The 20,367-nt window shown below is 48.3% G+C and overlaps 1 protein-coding gene and 1 non-coding gene across 4 annotated transcripts; both read right to left on the reverse strand.

The window, feature by feature from the left end:
• Window positions 1-939: 939 nt before the first annotated feature.
• LOC128582101 (transmembrane protein 221) lies at window positions 940-19,697 on the reverse strand. 3 transcript variants are annotated; one of them, XM_053585658.1, is made up of 4 exons: window positions 9,896-10,445; window positions 7,619-7,704; window positions 2,718-2,948; window positions 940-2,052 (listed from the first exon to the last, which is right to left on the reverse strand). In XM_053585658.1, exons 1-4 carry the CDS (start codon window positions 10,213-10,215, stop codon window positions 2,021-2,023), a joined length of 669 nt encoding a protein of 222 aa, XP_053441633.1. In that variant the 5' UTR covers window positions 10,216-10,445; the 3' UTR covers window positions 940-2,020. The 3 variants fall into 3 exon arrangements, with proteins under 3 accessions (XP_053441633.1, XP_053441632.1, XP_053441634.1); XM_053585657.1 differs by having other exon boundaries at window positions 940-2,948; XM_053585659.1 differs by lacking the exons at window positions 940-2,052; window positions 2,718-2,948; window positions 7,619-7,704; window positions 9,896-10,445 and adding exons at window positions 15,043-15,782; window positions 19,372-19,697.
• Window positions 16,934-17,069, reverse strand: LOC128582875 (small nucleolar RNA SNORA2/SNORA34 family). The gene has a single exon (XR_008379297.1). It is a non-coding gene; the product is annotated as a small nucleolar RNA SNORA2/SNORA34 family (small nucleolar RNA).
• Window positions 19,698-20,367: the final 670 nt, after the last annotated feature.

The following is a 20,367-nucleotide window of genomic DNA, read 5'->3' on the forward strand; positions in this document are numbered from 1 at the left end:
GTTATTTCCATCTTGTGGCTATTGTGAATGATGCTGCTGTGAACAAAGATTTGTTTAAAGACCTGTTTTCAATTCTTTTGGGCCTGCTTTTAAAATTTTTCTGTAGTGGGCGGCCCCTTCTATAGTGGGTAGGGTGCTGGCCCCATATGCCAAGGGTGGCGTGTTCAAACACAGCCCCAGTCAAACTGCAACAAAAAAATAACCAGGCATTGTGGTGGGCACCTGTAATCCCAGCTACTCAGGAGGCTGAGACAAGAGAATCGCCTAAGCCCAGGAGTTGGAGGTTGCTGTGAGCTGTGATGCCACAGCACTCTACCGAGGGTGATAAACTGAGACTCTGTCTCTAAAAAAAATGAAATTCTGTACAGATGGGGTCTTGCTATGTTGCCCAGGCTGTTCTTAAACTCTTGGCCTCCACCTTTCTTTCTTTCTTTCTTTTTTTTTTTTTGCAGTTTTTTGGCCAGGGCTGGATATGAACCCCCCAAAAAGAGAGAAGGCCTCTACCTTTCAAATACAGGGATTACAGGCATGAGCCTCTGCTCCTGGCCCTGCCCTCTTTACATTTGGCCCTGGAGATGAAACTGGTATCTTCTGTTCCTAAACTGGGGTGGAGACCCCTGGGGTTTCACTCCTCATCCCTTGGCCAGCCCAGGAATGAGGCACTCCATGCCGGCAGGTAGCTGGATTCTTTCTTTCTTGCCCTTCTTCCTCCCCCATCCTCAAAGAGACCCCAGAGCCCTGTTCCATTCTAGAGATTGCTCAGAAACTGGAGCCTCCACTGTTTCCTAGGCACTGGCTCTATCCCGGAGATAACTGGGTAACTGGATCCTGGGTAACTGGATCTTAGAGTTCCAACTGTGTCCTCAGTTTCTTTATCTGTGAACCAGTTATCCTGGGGATTAACTGAGGCCACTAAGCAAAAAAAGATTGTTGCTGCAAAAGATTGATCTGTTTTATCCTTAGTTAGTATTTATCATGCTGGCCTACAGCCTCTGCTTACTGGATGCCCGCAAGTGTCAAGCCCCATTTAGGATGTGCAGGAACATAGTATTCTCTTCCTTCCACTCCACAGGTGATACAGTTCTCTGCAGCTTCCCCAAGGAGGTCCAGGAAAGAGGTGGCTGAAGCCAGTGGGGCACCTTCATCTGTGTGTATATGAACATCTGGGTCCCTGCCTAGGAGGACCATCACCTCTGCTGGGGGCTGTCACCTCTTTGCCCAGTGAGGCCTCAAGCCACTGTGTGGTTGAATTTCCACTTTCCAGGCCCTCGAGTGCCCAAGAGGTCCAGGAAAAGAAAAGCTAGGAGACGTTTAGGGACATGTGTCCATTTGGGGGTAGAGGTGGGGGCAGACCATGCCCACTTCAGGGAAATTCGCATATGTGAAAGCTGGTGGTCTTGGGATCAAGACCACAAAGGAGCATGTCCTACCCATCCTCTGCCCTGCTCCTGTGCTCCCTACCCCTGGCTATGGGCCCACTCACAGACCTGAGCTTGGTCACCCAGCAAGATTGGATGCTGATTAAGTAATACAGAAATAGTAAGCATCAGAGTTTATTTGTGGATTGTGCAAGATAGGAGGCTTCTGGAGGCCCCTCTTTCTGTTCTGTGAGCCCCAGAAACTGCCCATTAGGGCAGTGTTCTGCCACCAACCAACAGCAGCACAGAAATGGTTGACATACATTGAGGACCTACTGTGAGAAGAAGGTCCCTGGAATGGCTCACAGGAAGTCACGAGTCTCACAGAAGCCTTAGGAGGATGGGGCCCTTCTGTCTCCATTTTACAGACAAGGAAACTGAAGCCGAGTGGCAAGGCCCTCAGCCAAAGTCCCATAGCCAGGAGTCTGGGTCCAGCCCTCGAGGCACACTCCTGACCTTAGGCTGCTCTGAGCTCCGCAAATGTGAGTTTGAAATGTTCATAGTGCGGGGGGTGCAGCAGGGAATCGCAGAGTCTGAGACTTGTATCATCAGCAGCTTAGGGGTCACAGGATCTGGGTGGGAATCCTGGGACCCCTGGTAGGTCACTGCTCTCTTGGGGCCTCGGTTTCCTCATCTGTAAAATGGATGGAGACACTTAGAGAATCACTGCCTAAGCCTTGGCCTCCCCTCTTGCCTATAACTGAACCTCATTCATTCTGAGATGGCCATACTTCCCAGCCTCCCCTGCAGCACGGTATTGCCATGTAGCTCTGTGCTGCTCAGTAAGATGTAAAAAGAAGGGTTCCAAGGCCTCCCAGGGTGACTTTCAGAGGACATCAAACCAGTCCTGGCCTCTGCCTTTCCCTCCAAATGAGGAGGTGAAGGCCAGAGCACTGGCAGCCATTTTACACCACAAGGCAAACTTGAGGGCAAAGCCTGGGATGTATTGAACTGAGGAAAACAAACAAGTCCTACTGCTAGTGCAGCTGAGCCTGGACCTATCTCTATGGTATCCTTTTCCTGCTGCCTTACACCAGGCCTCTATCACTGATTTCTGAGCTCACACCAGTGTGGAATCCTTCCCTGTACCCCCTGGCCTGTGGCCCAGCATACTATGCATCTCATGGGTAACCCCATCCCAGTGCCCCATGCTAGCTGACAGTGTCCGATGCATCCGGGGTGCAGGCAGCCTGCTTTCCTGGCCTCCCCTGAGGGCTGCAGGTGCTGTGGCAGTGGCCATAGGTCCAAGGGATTCCCCAGGATCTGGGCAGAATGTATAAGGGGTCTGGTGATGACTACCCTGCTGGGGCTGAGCTCTGGGGCTGGCCTTGGAGACTTCAGCAGGGCGGGTGAGGTCGTCTTCAAAGGATGGTGTGGACAACTCATGGAGTCCACGGCGGGTGGCCCGGGCAGCCCGGAGCAGAGTGTGGGTCAGCACAGCCACCAGGACTACTGCACCTGAACCGAGGATGGAGGCAGCTGCTGCGCCTGTCTCGATTTCAAAAAGCAGCAAGGCATAGATGGACAGCGCTAGGGAAGGAAACAGCTTTCATTTACCCAGTCCACAAATATTTGCTCTCCAAGCCCTCAGGGAACCCCGGCCCCCAACAGGGAATAATCATTGAAAACGCTGCGACATGCCAGGCACATAGATAAAGCATCTAATCCTCTCACACTCTGCCAATACATCATCACATGCATTTTACAATAAGGAAACTGGGGCCCAGAGAGGTTAGGGGACTCCTCTGTAGCTACACAGCTGGGAAATGATAGGGGTAGGATTTTAACCCTGGCTGCCTGACCACAGAGTCTGTCCTCTCAACCACAGGACTGCCTCATGATTGCTCAACAAAAAGGGACCCACTTCAGCAGCTGTGGGTGGGGGCTTTCCTGAGGAGGCGGCATTTGAGCTGAAACCTGCGGGGGAAGAAGACCCAGCCCTTGGGAGAGCTGAGGAAGGTGATCCCTGCAGGGGGTACAGCAAATGCAAAGGTCCTGAGGTGGAAACACCCAAGGGTATTCGAGGCTCAGCAAAAACAAAACAAAACAAAAAACCAAACGAAAGGGCGGTGCCTGTGGCTCAGTTGGTAGGGCGCCAGCCCCATATACAGAGGATGGCAGGTTCAAATCCCGGCCCCGGCCAAAACTGCAACCAAAAAATAGCCGGGCGTTGTGGTGGGCGCCTGTAGTCCCAGCTACTCGGGAGGCTGAGGCAAGAGAATCTCTTGGGCCCAGGAGTTGGAGGTTGCTGTGAGCTGGGTGAGGCCACAGCACTCTACCGAGGGCCATAAAGTGAGACTCTGTCTATACAAAAAAAAAAAAACCCCAAAAACAAACGAAAACCAACAAAACACTCAGGAACAGAGCAGTAGGGAGGGGGTAGTGTTGGTGACCACAGAGAGGGACAGTCTGCCCGGGGTGGAGGAGCCAGCCTACTCTCCATGCCACTGCCACTGTCCACTGGATACTCACCTGATGGGGTGCACAGGTTTGCGCTGCCCCAGGCTTGAGTGACCTTGAGAGAATCACACTTCTCTCTAACCTCAGCTAATCTCAAGAAGGTGGTCGGCAACCCTGATCTTGAAGATCTGAACTAGCCCTTCCTCATCCTAGCATCCAGTTGGCACAAATCATTTTTAGTGGATTGTCCCGCGGACTGTAGGAGATCTAGCAGCTTTTATCCACTAGATGCCAACAGCATCCCACCCCCAGTGCTATTCGGACCACCAAAAATGTCTCTAGACACTGCCAGGTGTCTCCTGAGAGCGGATTCAGCACTACTTGAGAACCGCTGGTCCGGTGCCTACCCGCGTTCTGGCTAGCCTGTGATGCGGCATTAATGATTGGTGGAAGGATATCACATGACCCAAGCTCAGCCTATCAGAGTCAGTCCTGTGACTTTCAGCTTGGGCTACTGGGACAAAGGAATTTTTTTCCCCCAGCGGTTGGGGTATTTGTGGGCAAGAACTGGTGGAGACCTTTTGGTCCTTTGTGGGCTATCTTAGTCTCCTTCTGATTCTGCAACCTTGCTTTTGAAGATACCAGACTTTATCATGTGTGACATATTAGAGCAAGACCAAAGATTTTTGTCTTTTGGTCTAAACATTTTGAAAGGGATTTTATAATTTTTCTTTTGGCTTTGGCCAGTAATGAATGGTTGATCGGCTGGACAGGCTTTAGAATTCTTGCTGAATGAGGTCACCTAACCTCAAAAGAATCTAAATAGGAGGTGAATGAATTCTCAATTTTATGCTTAATGAAGCTGATATAATGATACTTTTTGTTTTTGCCTTTTATAAGTTTTCTTGTATTGTAGAATGAGGATTTTTTTTTTTTTTTTTTTTGCAGAGTCTTACTCTGTTGCCCAGGCTAAAATGCCATGGTGTCAGCCTAGTTTACAGCAACCTCAGACTCCTGGGCTCAAGAGATCGTCCTGCCTCAGCCTCACAAACAGCTGGGACTACAGGTGCCCTCCATGATGCCCAAAATTTTTTCTATTTTTTTTTTTTTTTTAGTAGAGATGGGGACTTACTTTTGTTCAGGCTGGTCTAGAACTCCTGAGATCAAGTGACTCTCCCACCTCGGCCTCCCAGAGTACTAAGATTACAGGTGTAATCCACCACACCTGGCCAAAATAATGATATCTTATTCCAGGAGGGCCCAACTTTTTTCCCCCTCTGCCTTATACTGGAAGAATAAGAGTTCTTTTGGGGCTACACATTAAATGCACAAACACTAACAAAAGCTGATTAGCAAAAAAAAAAAAAGTCTGTGCATACTTTTTGTGATATCCAACACCACAGATAAGCAAAAAAAGTCCTCAGAAAATCATCATGTGATCCGTGGATCACAGATTGGACACCCCTGTCTTATTCTCTAGCTCTCTAAAATTTTTGTTGGCCCAAGCAAAGCCTCAGGTTGTAGACATTGCGTCAAAAGTGCTTACAGGCTCAGTGTAGTGGCTTGAGACTATAATCTCTGCACTTTGAGAGGGTCACTGCAGCCAGGAGTTTGATACCAGTTTAGGTCACATAGCCAGGCCCCCATCTCTTAAAAAAAAAAATAGTGCTTACAGATATGGGCATCATTCTCAACGAAAAGCCCACTCAGGGGATAACAGATGAAGTGAAGTGAGAGGCATTTCTGCTAACCTCTGTGATCACCTGGATGCAGATATACTTGAGGCCAACTACCACTTATCATTTTGGATATATGAGCCCCCCTCCTTCACTCTTCTTTTTAAAATGTCCATATCTGGAACATTTTATTAAGTCACCCTACAAATGTGAATTTGTTGGGTGACTTAATAAAATGAAAAAGAATAATAAAAAGAATTATTAAAGATTAAAGAATTTAATCTTTCTCTTAATAAAAAGAATTACCTGTGCTTTAATTATATACAAATTCCCACAATGAATTCTAGGGTTATTGTCTCATAAAAAATATTGTAAGTACATGTGTTTGTTTATTTTGAGACAGGGTCTCACTCTATTGCCCTGGTTAGAGTACAATGGTATCATCTTAGCTCTCTGCAACCTCGAACTCCTAGGCTTAAGTGATCCTCCTGCCTTGGCCTCCCAGAGTGCTAGGATTATAGGTGTGAGTTCTTGGGCCTAGTCTCAAGTACATTTTTAAAAAACTTTTATTTCTTTACTGTAGGCCTAAGAAAAAAATAATAATAGCTAATCCCTTATTTCTCATTCAGTTGTACATTTTTTCTTCTGGTAAAACACCTTATTTACAGGGCCAGCAGGCATCTATGTATGTTTCAGCATTGAGTCTGCAGCATGGTCAACACATTTTTAAATTATTATTATTATTACAACTTTTTTTTTTCTTTAGAGACAGAGCTTCTCACTTTGTCATCCAGGCTAGAGCGCAGTGGTGTTATCATAGCTCATAACAACCTCAAACTCCTGGGATCAAGAGATCCTCCTGCTTCAGCCTCCAAAGTAGCTGGGACTATAGGTGTGCACCACCATGCCTGGCTAATTTTTAAATTTTTTATAGAGATGGAGTCTCACTATGTTTCCCAGGCTGGTCTTTAACTCCTGGACTTAAGGGATCCTCTTGACTCAGTTTCCCAAAGTGCTGGGATTAGAGCAGTAAGCCACCACACTCAGCCAACACATTTTTTTTTTTTAAAGATTAAAACTAAATATAAGACATCAGGAGTCTCTTTAAAGACACATGATGATTTGGTTATTACAAAGTAGGAAGGAAAGACAGTGTGGTATGTACTTCTGGCACCTGGGGTATTACTTTTCACTCTGCTTCATGGTTTGGGATATAAAATTTTTGGTTTATGAAATGTAGAGTTTTTGTTTTTCTTAAGCTATTTATTAAGCTGCAAGTTTTGATATTTGTAAGCATGTCACTCATTCTGACATGTGAAATGCTCTCTTTAGAAACCATCCAGGCTGGCTTGGTGCCCGTGGCTCAGAGGTTAGGGCGCCGGCCACATACACCAAGGCTAGCAGGTTTTTTTTTGTTTTGTTTTGTTTTGCAGTTTTTGGCCGGGGCTGGGTTTGAACCTGCCACCTCTGGCATATGGGGCCAGCGCCCTACCCCTTTGAGCCACAGGCGCTGCCTCAGCTAGCAGGTTTTAACCTGGCCCTGGCCTGCTAAACAACAATGACAACTATAACAAAAAAATAGCAGGGCGTTGTGGTGGGTGCCTGTAGTCCCAGCTACTTGGGAAGCTGAGGCAAGAGAATAGCTTAAGCTCAAGAATTTGAGGTTGCTGTGAGCTGTGATGCCATAGCACTCTATACAGGGTGACATGGTGAGCCCCTGTCTCAAAAAAAGAAAAAAAAAATAGTAAAGAAACCATCCAGGCCATGAAATCTTTTGGTTCAAGTCAAATATATGAAACTGATGAGATGTCATTGGAAGTGTTCTGATGAAAACTACCATTTGTGGAGCCTCTACTGGGATCAGATGCCATCCATGAGCTTTCATGAGGATTAACTCAGATCTCTTCAAGCAATTCTATGAGGCACAGGCAGTTATCATTCTTGTTTTACTAGTGAGGAAAGTGAGGCACAGAGGGAATTTGCCCAAAGCCCCAGAGCAAGGAAATGTCAGAGCCTAGAACTGAACCCAAGCAGGCTGGTTCCAGAGCTGACCCGTTAGGAGGGCTATTACCATTCTCCACCCAACCCAGGATCCTCTGCTCCACTTTCTTTTCCAGCACACACCTGCCAAGTAGACGGAGACCCCGCAGCAGAAAAGGCCAAGTGCCAAGTGTCTGAGGAGACGGCAGTCGTAGAGAAACCAGTCAGACCTAGAATGTGGGAGGGCGGAGCAGGAAGAAAAAGGCTCAGGAAGTGGAGCTGGTGGGAGAGAGAGAGGTCAGTGGGGCAAGGGAGGGAGAGGGGCCTAAATGAGACAAAGGCCCAGATTTTGGAGACCTGAGATCTATGTGAAGAATAAACCATCCTCCATTCACTCACTCACCCATTTACATTCATCCTTTTATCTACCATCCATCCATTCATCCACTCCATCCATCAACTATCCATCTACTTATCCATCCATCCATTCACTTATTCATCCATCCATCCATCCATCCATCCACATATCCATCCTTTCATCCACCCACATATCCATTCATCCACTGATCCATCCATCAACCCACACATCCATCCATCCATCCATCCACATATCCATTCTTCCCTTGGCTTATTCATTCATCCAGCCACTTACTATCCATCCATCTCTCCATGAATTCAATCATTTAGACATCTACCATTTACCTGTCTCACATCCATTTATGCTCCATCCACCTTTCCATTCATCCATCCACTCACCTATCTGATCTTCCAGGTAAATGTCCACCATCCATTTACCAACCATCCCTATAGGTTATTCAACCATCAGTCATATACAGCTATCTATCCATTTAACTGCGCCTTAAAAATCCATCTATTCATTTAAACCAGTGGTTCTTAACCTGTGGGTCACAACCCTCAGGAACTACATTAAAGGGCCGTGGCATTAGGAAGGTTGAGAACCACTGAAACAGTATCCATCCATCCACCTCCATACATTTGTCCATGAAATCTATTCATCTCCCATTTACCATCCATCCATTCATCCCTCTCCATCCATCCAGCCACCATCCATTCTTCCTCCCTCCAAGCCATCTGTATACATCAATCAGTCCATGCAAACATCCAACACTTTTGAAGCAGCTACTATGTACAGATACTTGCTACACACCCAACTTCCATTATTTTACAGACCATGGCTTGTTTGGGAGATGAGGAAACTGAGGTTCACTTGCTATTAATTGATGGTAGAAATGCCAGAGATGACACTGAAGAATGACGAAATGGAAGCTCTGAGAACTCCATTCTTCACTCAGTTTCCACGAGTACAATGGAAGTGGCCTCCTTCCCGGTGTCCACTTCTGCCCCCTTTTTAGCAAAATGGCTAGAAGGGGTTATGCCAAATCTAAACCAGGCCACCTCCTCCCTCATTCACAACCCTCCTAGGCAGGGTAAACTCCAAAGTGCTCACCACGGGCACAAGATCCCACATGGTCCTGTGCCTTCACCTCCTTGTATCTCATCCTCCAGCCACACCAAACACTTCCATCTCCCTCTGAGTTGCAAAGCTCATTCCTGCCCCAGGGCCTTTGTACATGCTGTTTCCTCTGCTTGGATCATAACCCCCCAGATCTTCTGCCTCCTCCCCTCCTTCAGCTCAGGCCCCTTCACGCTATCCCCTTCATCCAACCACCCCATTTTCTTTCCTTCCCAGCATTCATCACCATCTGACTCTATTGATCTGCTATTCTTCTTTGTTGACTTTGAGTCCAGGAGTGCAGATCTGGTTGCAAATGGGACAGTGGAGTACTTGGCTCAAGGAGCCCTTAATAGAGGCTCCCCTTTATGTTCACATCCTGAGCTCAGGTCCCTGAGGAAGGAACCCTAACCCACAGCACAGGCTCTGGCTTTACCAGAACCAAATTCAGATTCAGTCCACCCACTTCCCAGCCCCACAGTTTGAAGAGAGCAGCCAAAATTGTCTAAGACCCGGTTTAAAAGGGGGATAATAGCACCCGAGACTTCACTGAGTTAATCAACACAGAGAAGGAAGCAAGGCGGGCTTAGTGCTCCATTAAATGAAAAACCCTCTCCACATAGAGTCTGATACAACGGCACTGTGGCAGGGCAACAGTGTCATAGCAGTTGACCCCAGGCCCTTTGTGAGCGTTGAGTTTCCTCATCTGCAAAACAGGGGCTACAGCTGTAGTTACACCTGCTGCACAATTTCAGCATAGAGTAGAGGGAGGGAAGGAGGAAAGGAAGGATGAAAGAAAGAAAGGAGAGAAAGGTGGATAGAGGGAGGGAGAAAGGAAGGTGGGGAGGGAGTTGTTCCCCAGCCTGAGGCCCAGAGAGGGGCAGCAGCTTGCTCAGGCTCGTCCAGCCCCCAGCCGAGTCCCCTGGCAGTGGGGCGGGTCCTCCTACCTGTCGGGGCCAGGCCCCCGCGCCAGCTCCGCGCCCAGGTGGCTGCACAGCACGGCGAGCAGCAGGCAGGTGAGCGCGAGCACTAGGGCCAGCGAGGCCAGCGCGGCGGCCAGGGGCAGAAGCGCCCCGGCCGCGTCCTCGGGTAGCCCGGGGCCGGCACCCAGCTCTAGGCCCAGCCCGTCGGCTCGCGGTCCCCTCAGCTCCGTGCGGCCCGCCTGCAGCTGGAACAGCAGCTGCGCGCCCAGAGCCGCCAGGACGGCCGCCGGGATGCCCAGGAGGGTCATCGCGGCCAGTACCCTGCCGCCGTATGACCGGGCCATGGCGGGGGTCCTGCGGGCGGAGGATATGAGGACAGTCGAGGAATCAAAGTTGTTTTAGGGGATAGGCGAATTGGGGGGCGTCTGAAGAGCCCCAGGGGACGGGGCCGCAGTCCAAAGGTTCAGGGATTGGGTTGTAGGTCGCCTGACTCTGGCTCTGAGGTGCAGGTCGCAGCGGGGATGCCTGTGCTTTGCGAAAACTTGTAACAAAGTCTTTTTTGCTCTCTCCTGAGGCCCCGCGGGCGCCCCCTCTCCGGCAAAGAGTCTTAAAGGGTGGGGCTTGACAGGGTTGGGGCGGAGCCTCCGGGGGAGGGGCCAGGTGGGGACCGGGGGAGGGGCAAAGGCCAGGAGGCTGGATTGTCCTGTGCCCCACAGCCTGGGGACTCGGCTGGGGGCTGGATGAGCCTGAGCCAGCTGCTGACCCTCTCTGAGCCTCAGGCGGGGGAAAAGCACCCTAAACTCTAAAAAGCACCGATTTTATGATTATTTAGAAAGAAAGACAATGGCTCCCGCCTGTAATCCTAGTACTTTGAGAGGCTGAGGCAAGAGGATCGCTTGAGCCCAGGAGTTCAAGGCTGGCTTGAGCAAGAGCAAGATCCTGTCTCTACATTAAATAAAATAAATTAGCTGGGCGTTGTGGAGGGCGCCTGTAGTCTCAGCTACTCCGAAGGCTGAGGCAGGAGGATTGCTTGAGTCTGATGCCGCGGCACTGTGGCAGGGCAACAAAGCAAGATCCTGTCTCTAAATAAATAAATAAATAATGAAAAGAAGGGAATTGTAAATAATTCAGTTTGTTATTTGATCTCAACCCAAGGACCCTGCCATTGGCTGTGATTTCTCCTCTGCTCACCTCCCTCAAGGGTTGAAGGAAAGATTGCTTCCTCTAGGAGGCCCTCCTGGATTTCTTCCCCAACTGCCACTCCCTGTTCTTCACATAACATTTTTTAAAAATTGAGGTTAAATTTATAGAACATAAAATAAACTATTTTATTCATTTTTTTTTTGTACATTCACAATGGTGTGTAACCATCACCTCTGTCCAGTTCCAGAAAATTTCTATCACCTTCAAAGTAGGCCTTGTCCCCATTAGTAGTCACTCCCTATTCTCCTCCCTCAGCCTCTGGCAACCACCAATCTGTTCCCGTCTCTATGGATTTGCCTGTTCTGGACATTTCATATAAATGGAGTCATACAACATGTGGCCGTTGGTACATGTTGTGGTACATCTGGCATCTTTCACTCAACGTTATGGTTTCCAGGTTCATCCAGGTTGTAGCGTCAGTGCTTCATTCCTTTTTACAGCTGAATAACATTCTATTAGATGGATGAATCCCATTCTGTTTATTCATTCATCTGCTGATGAGGATTTGGGTTGTTTCCACCTTTGGGGGAAATGTGACTGATGCTGCTATGAACATGTAAGTGCAGGTATCTGTTTGAGTCACTACTTTCAATTGTTTTGGGTAGTGGAATCTTAGGAGTGGAATTTTGGGGTCACATGGTAACTCTTTTAACTTTTGTGAAACCATCAAACAGTTTTCCATTGCAGCTGTGTCCTTTACATCCCCACTAGCAAAGTAGTTTTTCCCCTCATTTTCTGCACAACCTCACCAGCACTTGTTACCGCCTCCTGCTCCTCCTCCTCCTTCTTTTTTTGTTTTCATTATCCACTGCAGCTTCATGAAACTTCCTTCTTGATTAAGTGGATGTAAAGGGCTATGTCACTGCAGCTTTGATTTGCATTTCCCTAATCATTAATGATGTTGAGCATTTTTTTCATGTGCTTGTTGGCCGTTTGCATGTTTGCTTTGGAGAAATGCCTATTCAGGTCTCATTTTTAAATTGAGTTGTTTGAACAAAAATAGAAAAACAAATCGAGTTGTTTGTCTTTTTGTTGTTGCACAGTAGGAGTGCTTTATATATCAATCCCTTATTAACCACCTGATTTACAAGAATTTTCTCCCATTATGTCTGTTGTATTTTCACTGTCCATTTTCCCCAAAGTACTTTCTTCTTTTTGCAGTTCAGCCTGTGTGGTTTCCCAGAGTCCAACATGCGAGCTCCAGGAAAGCAGGGTGTCTGTTTCAGCTGTCCACTGTCCCCCAAGGGGTACTATGTTCAGCCCCTAGAAGTCCCTCAATAAATGTTTGCCGAACACAAGAACAAATGTATCATCTTGCACTCCTGCTCTGGAATTCTTCCAAAGTGTGAAAAATCAAATCTGCAGATAGTTTCTAAGATAGCACATTTCTGCTAGATCCAGAATATCAAGGTGAATGAGGTCAAGGTGGCCTCCTATGAGCTGGCCTGTGTTAATGTATTCAAACTTTGCAGCAGGCCTACATTGTTACCACCTGGATTTTACAGAGGAGGAAACTGAGGTGCAGAGAGGTGTGGTAACTCTCTGGGTCACACAGCTAGCCTGGGCAGAGCAGGATTCAAACCCCTCAGTCCAGCTCCCACTAGCTGCTCTATACTACTTCATAGGCACCTTATAGATTTCACTGGTTTTGAATTCAGGTCTCTTTTCAGATTTTTTGAGTCAATTCTTTTTTTCAGGTTTCAAATTTTGGGGTTCTACCGAGATGAGTTTTTGCCATATAGGTAAAATGACCTTGGGGGAGATTATGGGGTGACCCTTCACCTCCAGGTAGTCTCCTTTGCTGTGGGCCTTGTGGCCTTAACCTCTCTGGGCCTCCTCATCTTTAACAGAAGTCTGTTTATTCACTGATTTATTCATTCACTCATTCACCAGGCATCAGCCCAACATACTCACTCTTTCATCTTGCTAAAGTTAGGGTGAATTTTCCATGTTTTACATATTGGGGCAGCTGTTTCTCAGGAATTCATTTGGAATTTGGATTAGAGCCCCACCTCTGTGCTGTATGTTGTGGATATAAAGACATAAGATAACTTTCATCTATTCATTCAACAAACATTAATGGGCAGCCCACCTATGTGTTTAGTTCTGGGGACCCAGTGGGTGACCAAGACAGTCCCAGATTGCCCTTCTGAAGCTCCAGCCTGGTGGAGGAGGTGGAAACATACACTAAACCTGGAAGTAAAGAAACAATTCCATAAAATGGCCAAAGGTCATTATAGGGACATCTTAGTTTTACCATAATTTCTTGGGGATTGAGGGAGGACACAAATACCAAGGCCTGGCCCTATCCTTAGTATGTGAGGCTACTCTTTAGTTTGGGGGTGTCTGACTTCAATTTGGAAAGTTATGTTAACCCTGCGAGTGGTCCCCACTCTCAATTGCCTTGGCATTTAGCCACACTGTCACTTTCTCATTATACCACTGACAGGTGGTCTTGGGGATGGGAGGGGGCAGGGAAGGCAGAGAGGGAGAAGCTTGGAAAGTACCAACAATTGTCTAGGTAACCCAGCTCCACAGGGACAGGACTCCCCCCAGCCTCACTGCCCAGATGGGGAAGACTGACCACTGTATGCCATCTGGAATAATATTAACACTTGACAAATTACATGGCCTGTGATTTGTACCAAAAGGGTGACCTGGTATTAGGTACAGACAATTTAAATGCCATTATCATACGAGGTCCAATGCACCCATTTCACAGATGCAGCTAGTGAGGCCCAGAGAGCTCTAGAATCTGAAGCAGCAGGCAACATCCTTGTCCTGAGCCTCAGTTTCCCTGCTTGGAGATTGGGAGTGGAGGCAAGAATGAAATGAGGCTCCAGTCCAGCATCTAGGCCCCTCTGGCCTCCCAGGCCACCCAGCGTCCTTCCTCGAATCAGTCAGACTCCCGCCCACCTCAGTCACAAGTTTTCTTGGACAGGCGCAGCCTCTTAGGAAACCGATTAAGGAACTTGCAGAAGAGGAGTGAATGGTTTACTTAACAATATTTACTTGTTAAGCCCCGTCCCGAAGGCGTGCCTCCTCATCTCACTGCTAGGAGGAGCCAGAGGCAAAACCAAGAGAGCACCTGCTCTGCGGTCTTAGCTGACTGGCTAGGTAGGATCTGTCCTTGCAGGGGTCCACAAACTGCGGCCCGCGGGCCACATGAGGCAGTGTGATTGTATTTGTTCCCGTTTTGTTTTTTTTTACTTCAAAATAAGATATGTGCAGTGTGCGTAGGAATTTGTTCATATTTTTTTTTTAAACTATAGTCCGGCCCTCCAACGGTCTGAGGGACAGTGAATTGGCCCCCTGTTTAAAAAGTTTGAGGACGCCTGTGAGAAAAGAAAAGAAGTGTAGAGAGGGGAGGGAGGAGAGTTTGGCAGTTTCACAGTCATAAAGCTGGCAAAGGGTTCAAAACTGGAATTTTTGATTTCTATAGCCTGCTGTCTCCCCTGAGGATTCCCGGGGTCTATCAGGAACAAGAGGAAACCTGAGAGAATTTTGGCCCTTGCGAAGGGCCGGGACCCCAGCACACATGGCACCAAATACTGAAATGCATCCCGTGCAAAACAGAACTTTGTTGTTAAAGGACTGCTGTAATTTTGTGTACGAAACTACGGGCAACTTATTTAATATACGATGGAAGACTATACTTTCAGGGATCATTTCTACAGTTCGTTCACGTAGGATGTATTTAACGTTCTCAGCACGTTTATTGGATTTGATCTGGTTTTGCATTTTTCCATGTTGGAGCCAGTAACCACACCTCTTTCCCCAGGTATCAAAAATATCCTTGAAAGCTGTCTCTCCTTCATTGCGCTGACACGGGCCTGGAGACTCAGATGCGTAGCAGGAAGACAAGGGCAGGGCCCGGGATGTGGAGGGATGTCGCAGGACACAGAAAACCCCCCACCCCCGGCCCATCTTAGGCCCCACCCGCCCCCCTGCAGGAGGATAAGGACAGATTCCCCTGGTCCCGCCCTACATCTCCCAGGAGCATGTAGTCATGGGCCCTCCCCTCAGACCTCAGAATCCAGACATCACCCTTATTCCACCGCTCCACCTTGCTTCCCGCCACATCACCAGAGCTTCGAAGGCCCCCAGCTCCTCCCGCCCTTGGAAGTGTGCTCATAACCGAGACACCCGCCCTCCGCTTCTGCGTCCAATGCTCCATCTCCCCCACCCATTCCTGCGGGGTTATTCAGAACCGTCCCCTTCCCCCAGGAGGCTCATTAGAGACTCCGCTCTCGTGGCATTCCCACCTGAGCAGAAAGAGAACTCAGAACAGCCCCCGCCCAGCCCTCACCCCGGGAGCCGGGTGAGGGGTTCCCCAAGATCCGCCACCCCTGCCCCAACGCGCCCTACCCTCGGAGGTCAGAACAGCCCCCCTTCCCCTTCCTCGGCCTCGTCCTCCCTCCCGGGGTCGCCGCCTCTCCCCGGGTCTCGCCCGCCCCGCGCCGCCTTCTCCACACGGTACTTGCGGCGGCGCAGCCACTCGGTGAGGCTCCGCGGCGCCGTGTCTTCCAGGTCCTCGGGCGGCAGGAAGCTGCGGTCCAGCACCTCGGCCGCCTCCTGCCAGTTGGCGAAGCAGGCGGGGCCCAGGCGCTGAATCTCCTCGGCCGCGTTGAGCGTAAGCACGTCCCCGCCGGGTTTGAGTACCACGACCGCCGGCAGGCGCTCCACGGAGAACTGGCGCCCGAGGTCCCTGCGGGGCGGCAGGTCAGTCTGTCCCCGACCCTGACACCGGGGAGCCCCACATCCCTCCTCCTTGTACTTATTGAGCACCTTTGCGTACACTGTCCTGTGCTTGCCTGGCCCTGGGCACATGCGAGGGCCAAGACAGGTGCGGTCGCATGGACCTCTGCGCAGAGCCTCCACCACCCTGCGTACTCTCCAGCCTCAGGGCTTTTGCACTGGCTGTGCCTTCCACCTGGAGCAGTCTCCCCAGACATCTGCAGGTTAAGACTCTGGATCATGCAGACTTTCGATTCCTACATTTCCTCCTCTAATATATTGTATAATTTACTGCTTCTTAGCCTCTTCTCCCCTACAAAGGCATGGACTTCCGTCACCATTCACTTCACTGGTGTCGATAGGGCCTGAAACAGTGCCAGGCACAAGGCAAATGCTTAGGAAATGTGTCTGGGATGAATGAATGAATAAATGAATCAATCAATCCTGATAAACACCATTAAGAAATATTAAATGTGGTAAGGGGCTTCTGGCCAGAGAGGGCCTCTCCAAGGATGTGACCTCTGAGCTGAGATCTGTGAGATGAGGAGGAGGAAGGGTGTCTGCAGCAGAGGGCACAGCCAGTGTGCAAAGGCCCTGAGGTGGGCAGGTGATTGAGGTACAGCCTTCATCATGCAGGCCCTGGAGGGTGATGGCAAAATTTTGATTCTGTTCTGTTAGCAGAAGCCAGAGTGAAGCTTGGCCACATTCCCATAAGACCCAGGATGATAGGTCCATCTAAGCTAGGATCCTGAGCACTCTCACTCATCACAGAGCACAGGCTGTCAAACTCGGCCTATCATGGTTCTTTTTCTTTTTCTTCTTGTTCCTTTTTTATTTATTTATTTATTTTTTTGAATTGAAAAGGAAATTTTATTTCATGGTAGAGAATGAAAGATTATTATTATTATTATTTTTTTTTTACTGTAGAATTATCTTTTTATTTTGGGTAAACACCCACAGTCATTTTGGGGAGCTGTAATTAAGATTTGACAGCATTATAATTCTAACAAATAACTTAAATATCCTTGTGAGATAAATATAATAATATTTTATGGGTATTTTGGAACCCGACAGTAGTAAGACTACAAATCACACTAGCCTACATCTATCACCAATGACTTATACTGTTTCTTTCTAATGAATTGACCATTACATTTCCAAAGTTCTGAAATGGCCAACAGACCATAGAAAGATAATTCTTTAGGCTCCTGCTTGAAACCAACAGCTTCAGCAAACTGCTGGCCTTGTCTTGTTCCTTTTTTAAAAGACAGAGTCCTGCTCTGTCAACCCAGGCTAGAGTACAGTGGTGTCATGATGATACTTCACTGCAGCTTCCAACTCCTGGGCTCAAGTGATCCTTCTGCTTCAGCCGCCCAAGTATCTGGGACTACAGGCATGCTGCCACACCCACCTAAATTTCGTATTTTTTGTAAAGACTGTGTCTCCTAGGCTGGTCTCAAGTGATCCTCTAGGCTCAGTCCCTCAACGTGCTAGGATTATTGGCATGAGTAACAATGCCCAGCCTCATTTTTTTTTTTAATTTGGCCCCAAGGATCCCCTGGGCTTAAGAGATCCTTCCACCTTTGCCTTCAGAGCAGCTGGAACTATAGGCCCAAACCACTGCACCATGCTCCACCCATGGTTCTTTTTTTTTTTTTTTTTTTTTGTAGAGACAGAGTCTCACTGTACCGCCCTCGGGTAGAGTGCCGTGGCGTCACACGGCTCACAGCAACCTCTAACTCTTGGGCTTACGCGATTCTCCTGCCTCAGTCTCCCGAGCAGCTGGGACTACAGGCGCCCGCCACAACGCCCGGCTATTTCTTGGTTGCAGTTTGGCCGGGGCTGGGTTTGAACCCGCCACCCTCGGCATATGGGGCCGGAGCCCTACTCACTGAGCCACAGGCGCCGCACCCACCCATGGTTCTTAATTTTAGCCTGCTGGGTTCTTGGGTGGCCTTTTCTCCTAGCTGCCAGGAAAAGAACACATAGTACTTGCAAAATCCCACAGAAGGAGGTTGCCAGATTTAGCAATTAGAAATACAGGACAGTCAGTGAAATTTGAATTTTAGATAAACAGTGAATAATCTTTTAGGGTATTGGGATATACTTATAATAAAAAATTACTTGTTTTTTTGAAATTTGAATTTAACTGGGAATCCTGTGTTTTATCTGGCAACTCCAAGCCCAGTGGCCAAATGGGATTGTTTGAGGTCAGGAATTTGAGACCAGCCTAACCAACATGGTTAGACCCCATCTCTAAAATTAAAAAAAAAAAAAAAATAGCCGAGTGCAGTGTTTGACTGTAGTCTCAGCTGCTTGGGAGGTTGAGCAGGGTGGATTGATTTGCTAGAGCCCAGGAGTTTGAGGCTACAGCGGTCTGTGATCACTTCACTGTGCTCCAGCCTGGATGACACAGGAGACTCTGTCTCAAAAAAATAAAAAATAAAAAATAAAGCAGACCCTGTGGCTCTGGCAACTCTACACTCTATAGTGGGTGGAGGTGGTCATCCAGATAAGTTACTATTCTGGATGAATGTTTTGTTGAGACAGTATTTGTCTGTGATGTATTGTAGCTGGAGTTTCTGCCTCAGGGAGGGAAATGTTACCAGTTTGGCAGAAAAGACCCTTCATTCAAAAAGGGCAGTGGGAGTGACCAAGTGTCCAAACTGGTCATTTTGGTGGAGAATGAAACTCTCTATAATCAGAAATTTCCAACTTGTGTAACAAAATGAATGAAATTGGTAAATGCCATGAAGTCCACAGCCTGCTTTCAAATGGTTCAACACAAACTACACACACACGCACACACACAGACAAAACAAATATGCCAAAATGTTAACGATTGCCAATGGGTTTCATTGTAGGCTTCTTTCAACTTTTTGCTATGTTTGAATAATTTTGCATAACAAAAATTAAAGCTATAATACTGTTTTGGGGAGCACCTTCTTGTAAAGCTTGAATCTGACTGCCTTTCTCTCAGTACTAATGCCCTCCATGGATTCCTGATATTCTGAGGATCATGTCCACTCTCAAGGTGGCTCGGCTGCACCAACTTTTCTCACCCAGATACTATTAATACTTACAGGTTCTCTGCACTCGCCATTCTTTCTCTGCCAGCCTTTAAGCCTTTGTGCTGTGCCCTCTGCCTGGAAACCCTTCTCTTTCCTCACTGTCCACCCTCCTTTCTTCCATGTTCTCAGGGTCGCTCTTTAAAGCTGTTTCCTTGGGGAAGCATCTTCTGACTCTTGAACCTCAGCAAGGTTTTCCCATTATATTTCCACTTGACTGCCTCCCTTTATTGTCCAGAGCACAGCCCTAGTTTTCTAGTTGAGTCTTTGTTTTCCATTTGTCTCCCTTACTAGGTTGTAAGCTCTGTAGGAGTAGGATGGAAGTTGGCATGTGCACCCCACTCTGTAGGGTTCTACCAGTTCCTGGTACTTGGACTGGAACATAGGTGCTGCTTATTCACCCTTTCCCTCTGGATAGAATGGATGCTTCACTTTCAGTGGGGATGTGCCCTCCTCCAGGAAGCCCTCCCTGATCTCTCTGCCCTGCCTCACCTCCTTAGGTCATCCTCAAAGGGCAGGAAGAGCCACTTCTCAGGCATGTCCTTAAGGAACAGGTCCTGTTGCTCCTCTGTGGGGTCCTGAGACACGTACACCAGGGCCATCTGGGCTGCCCGCAGCACATAGAACTCATCCGTGAGCCGCACGAAGAAGTCCTTAAGGATGGGTGCAAAAGCCTGGCACTCAGGACAAGCCCCAGCCCCGAAAAACAGCAGCACCAGCCGGTTCTCCAGCTTTCGGCTGAGCTCTGCCTCTGTGTCCAGCTCATCCTGGTCACTATTGTTGCGAATCAGGACTCGGCCAGAGAACAGGGAGGCCATGGTAGCCTTGGCTGGGTGCTGAGGATGGCTCAGAGGGGCCCCCTGTGATGTGGCCTCAGGTCTGCTGGCTAGCTTCTCTTCTAGGAATAGAAATCTTCAGGAAGCCAGCTTAGTACCTCTCTAATCTACCTAAACCTTGACCTGGTTCTGTGGCACCTCTAAGGTCAGAGGGCAGGGCTCCCTGTGTGCCTCCTTCTCTGGAGAGAGCTGCAGATGCATTAAGAAAAACACCAGGATTGGGGCGGCACCTGTGGCTCAGTGAGTAAGGCGCCGGCCCCATATGCCGAGGGTGGCGGGTTCCAACCCAGCCCCGGCCAAACGGCAACAAAAAAATAGCCGGGCATTGTGGAGGGCGCCTGTTGTTCCAGCTACTCGGGAGGCTGAGGCAGGAGAATCGCCTAAGCCCAGGAGTTGGAGGTTGCTGTGAGCCGTGTGACGCCACGGCACTCTACCGAGGGCAAAAGTGAAACTCTGTCTCTACAAAAAAAAAAAAAAAAAAAGAAAAACACCAGGATTGCAAAGGAAAACAATCATACTGACATATAGGTGTGAAAATATTTTGTTAAGTTGTGACATCAAAATATACACACTTCTTTATGAATGCATTAAGTAATGTTGATTGACAGGGGCTCTGTTAATTACTGTGATGTCTAAGTTCAAATGTCAGTGA

Source organism: Nycticebus coucang, chromosome 3 (genome assembly GCF_027406575.1).
Source record: "Nycticebus coucang isolate mNycCou1 chromosome 3, mNycCou1.pri, whole genome shotgun sequence".
Taxonomy (NCBI): Eukaryota; Metazoa; Chordata; class Mammalia; order Primates; family Lorisidae; genus Nycticebus; species Nycticebus coucang.

Coding starts and splice junctions, on each gene's coding strand:
- LOC128582101 (XM_053585657.1), bottom strand. CDS start 10,215: ATGGCCCGGTCATACGGCGGCAGGGTACTGGCCGCGATGACCCTCCTG. Junction 7,705..9,895: donor CGGGGGCCTGGCCCCGACAG/GTAGGAGGACCC, acceptor CCCACATTCTAG/GTCTGACTGGTTTCTCTACG. Junction 2,949..7,618: donor GGTCTCCGTCTACTTGGCAG/GTGTGTGCTGGA, acceptor TTCCTTCCCTAG/CGCTGTCCATCTATGCCTTG.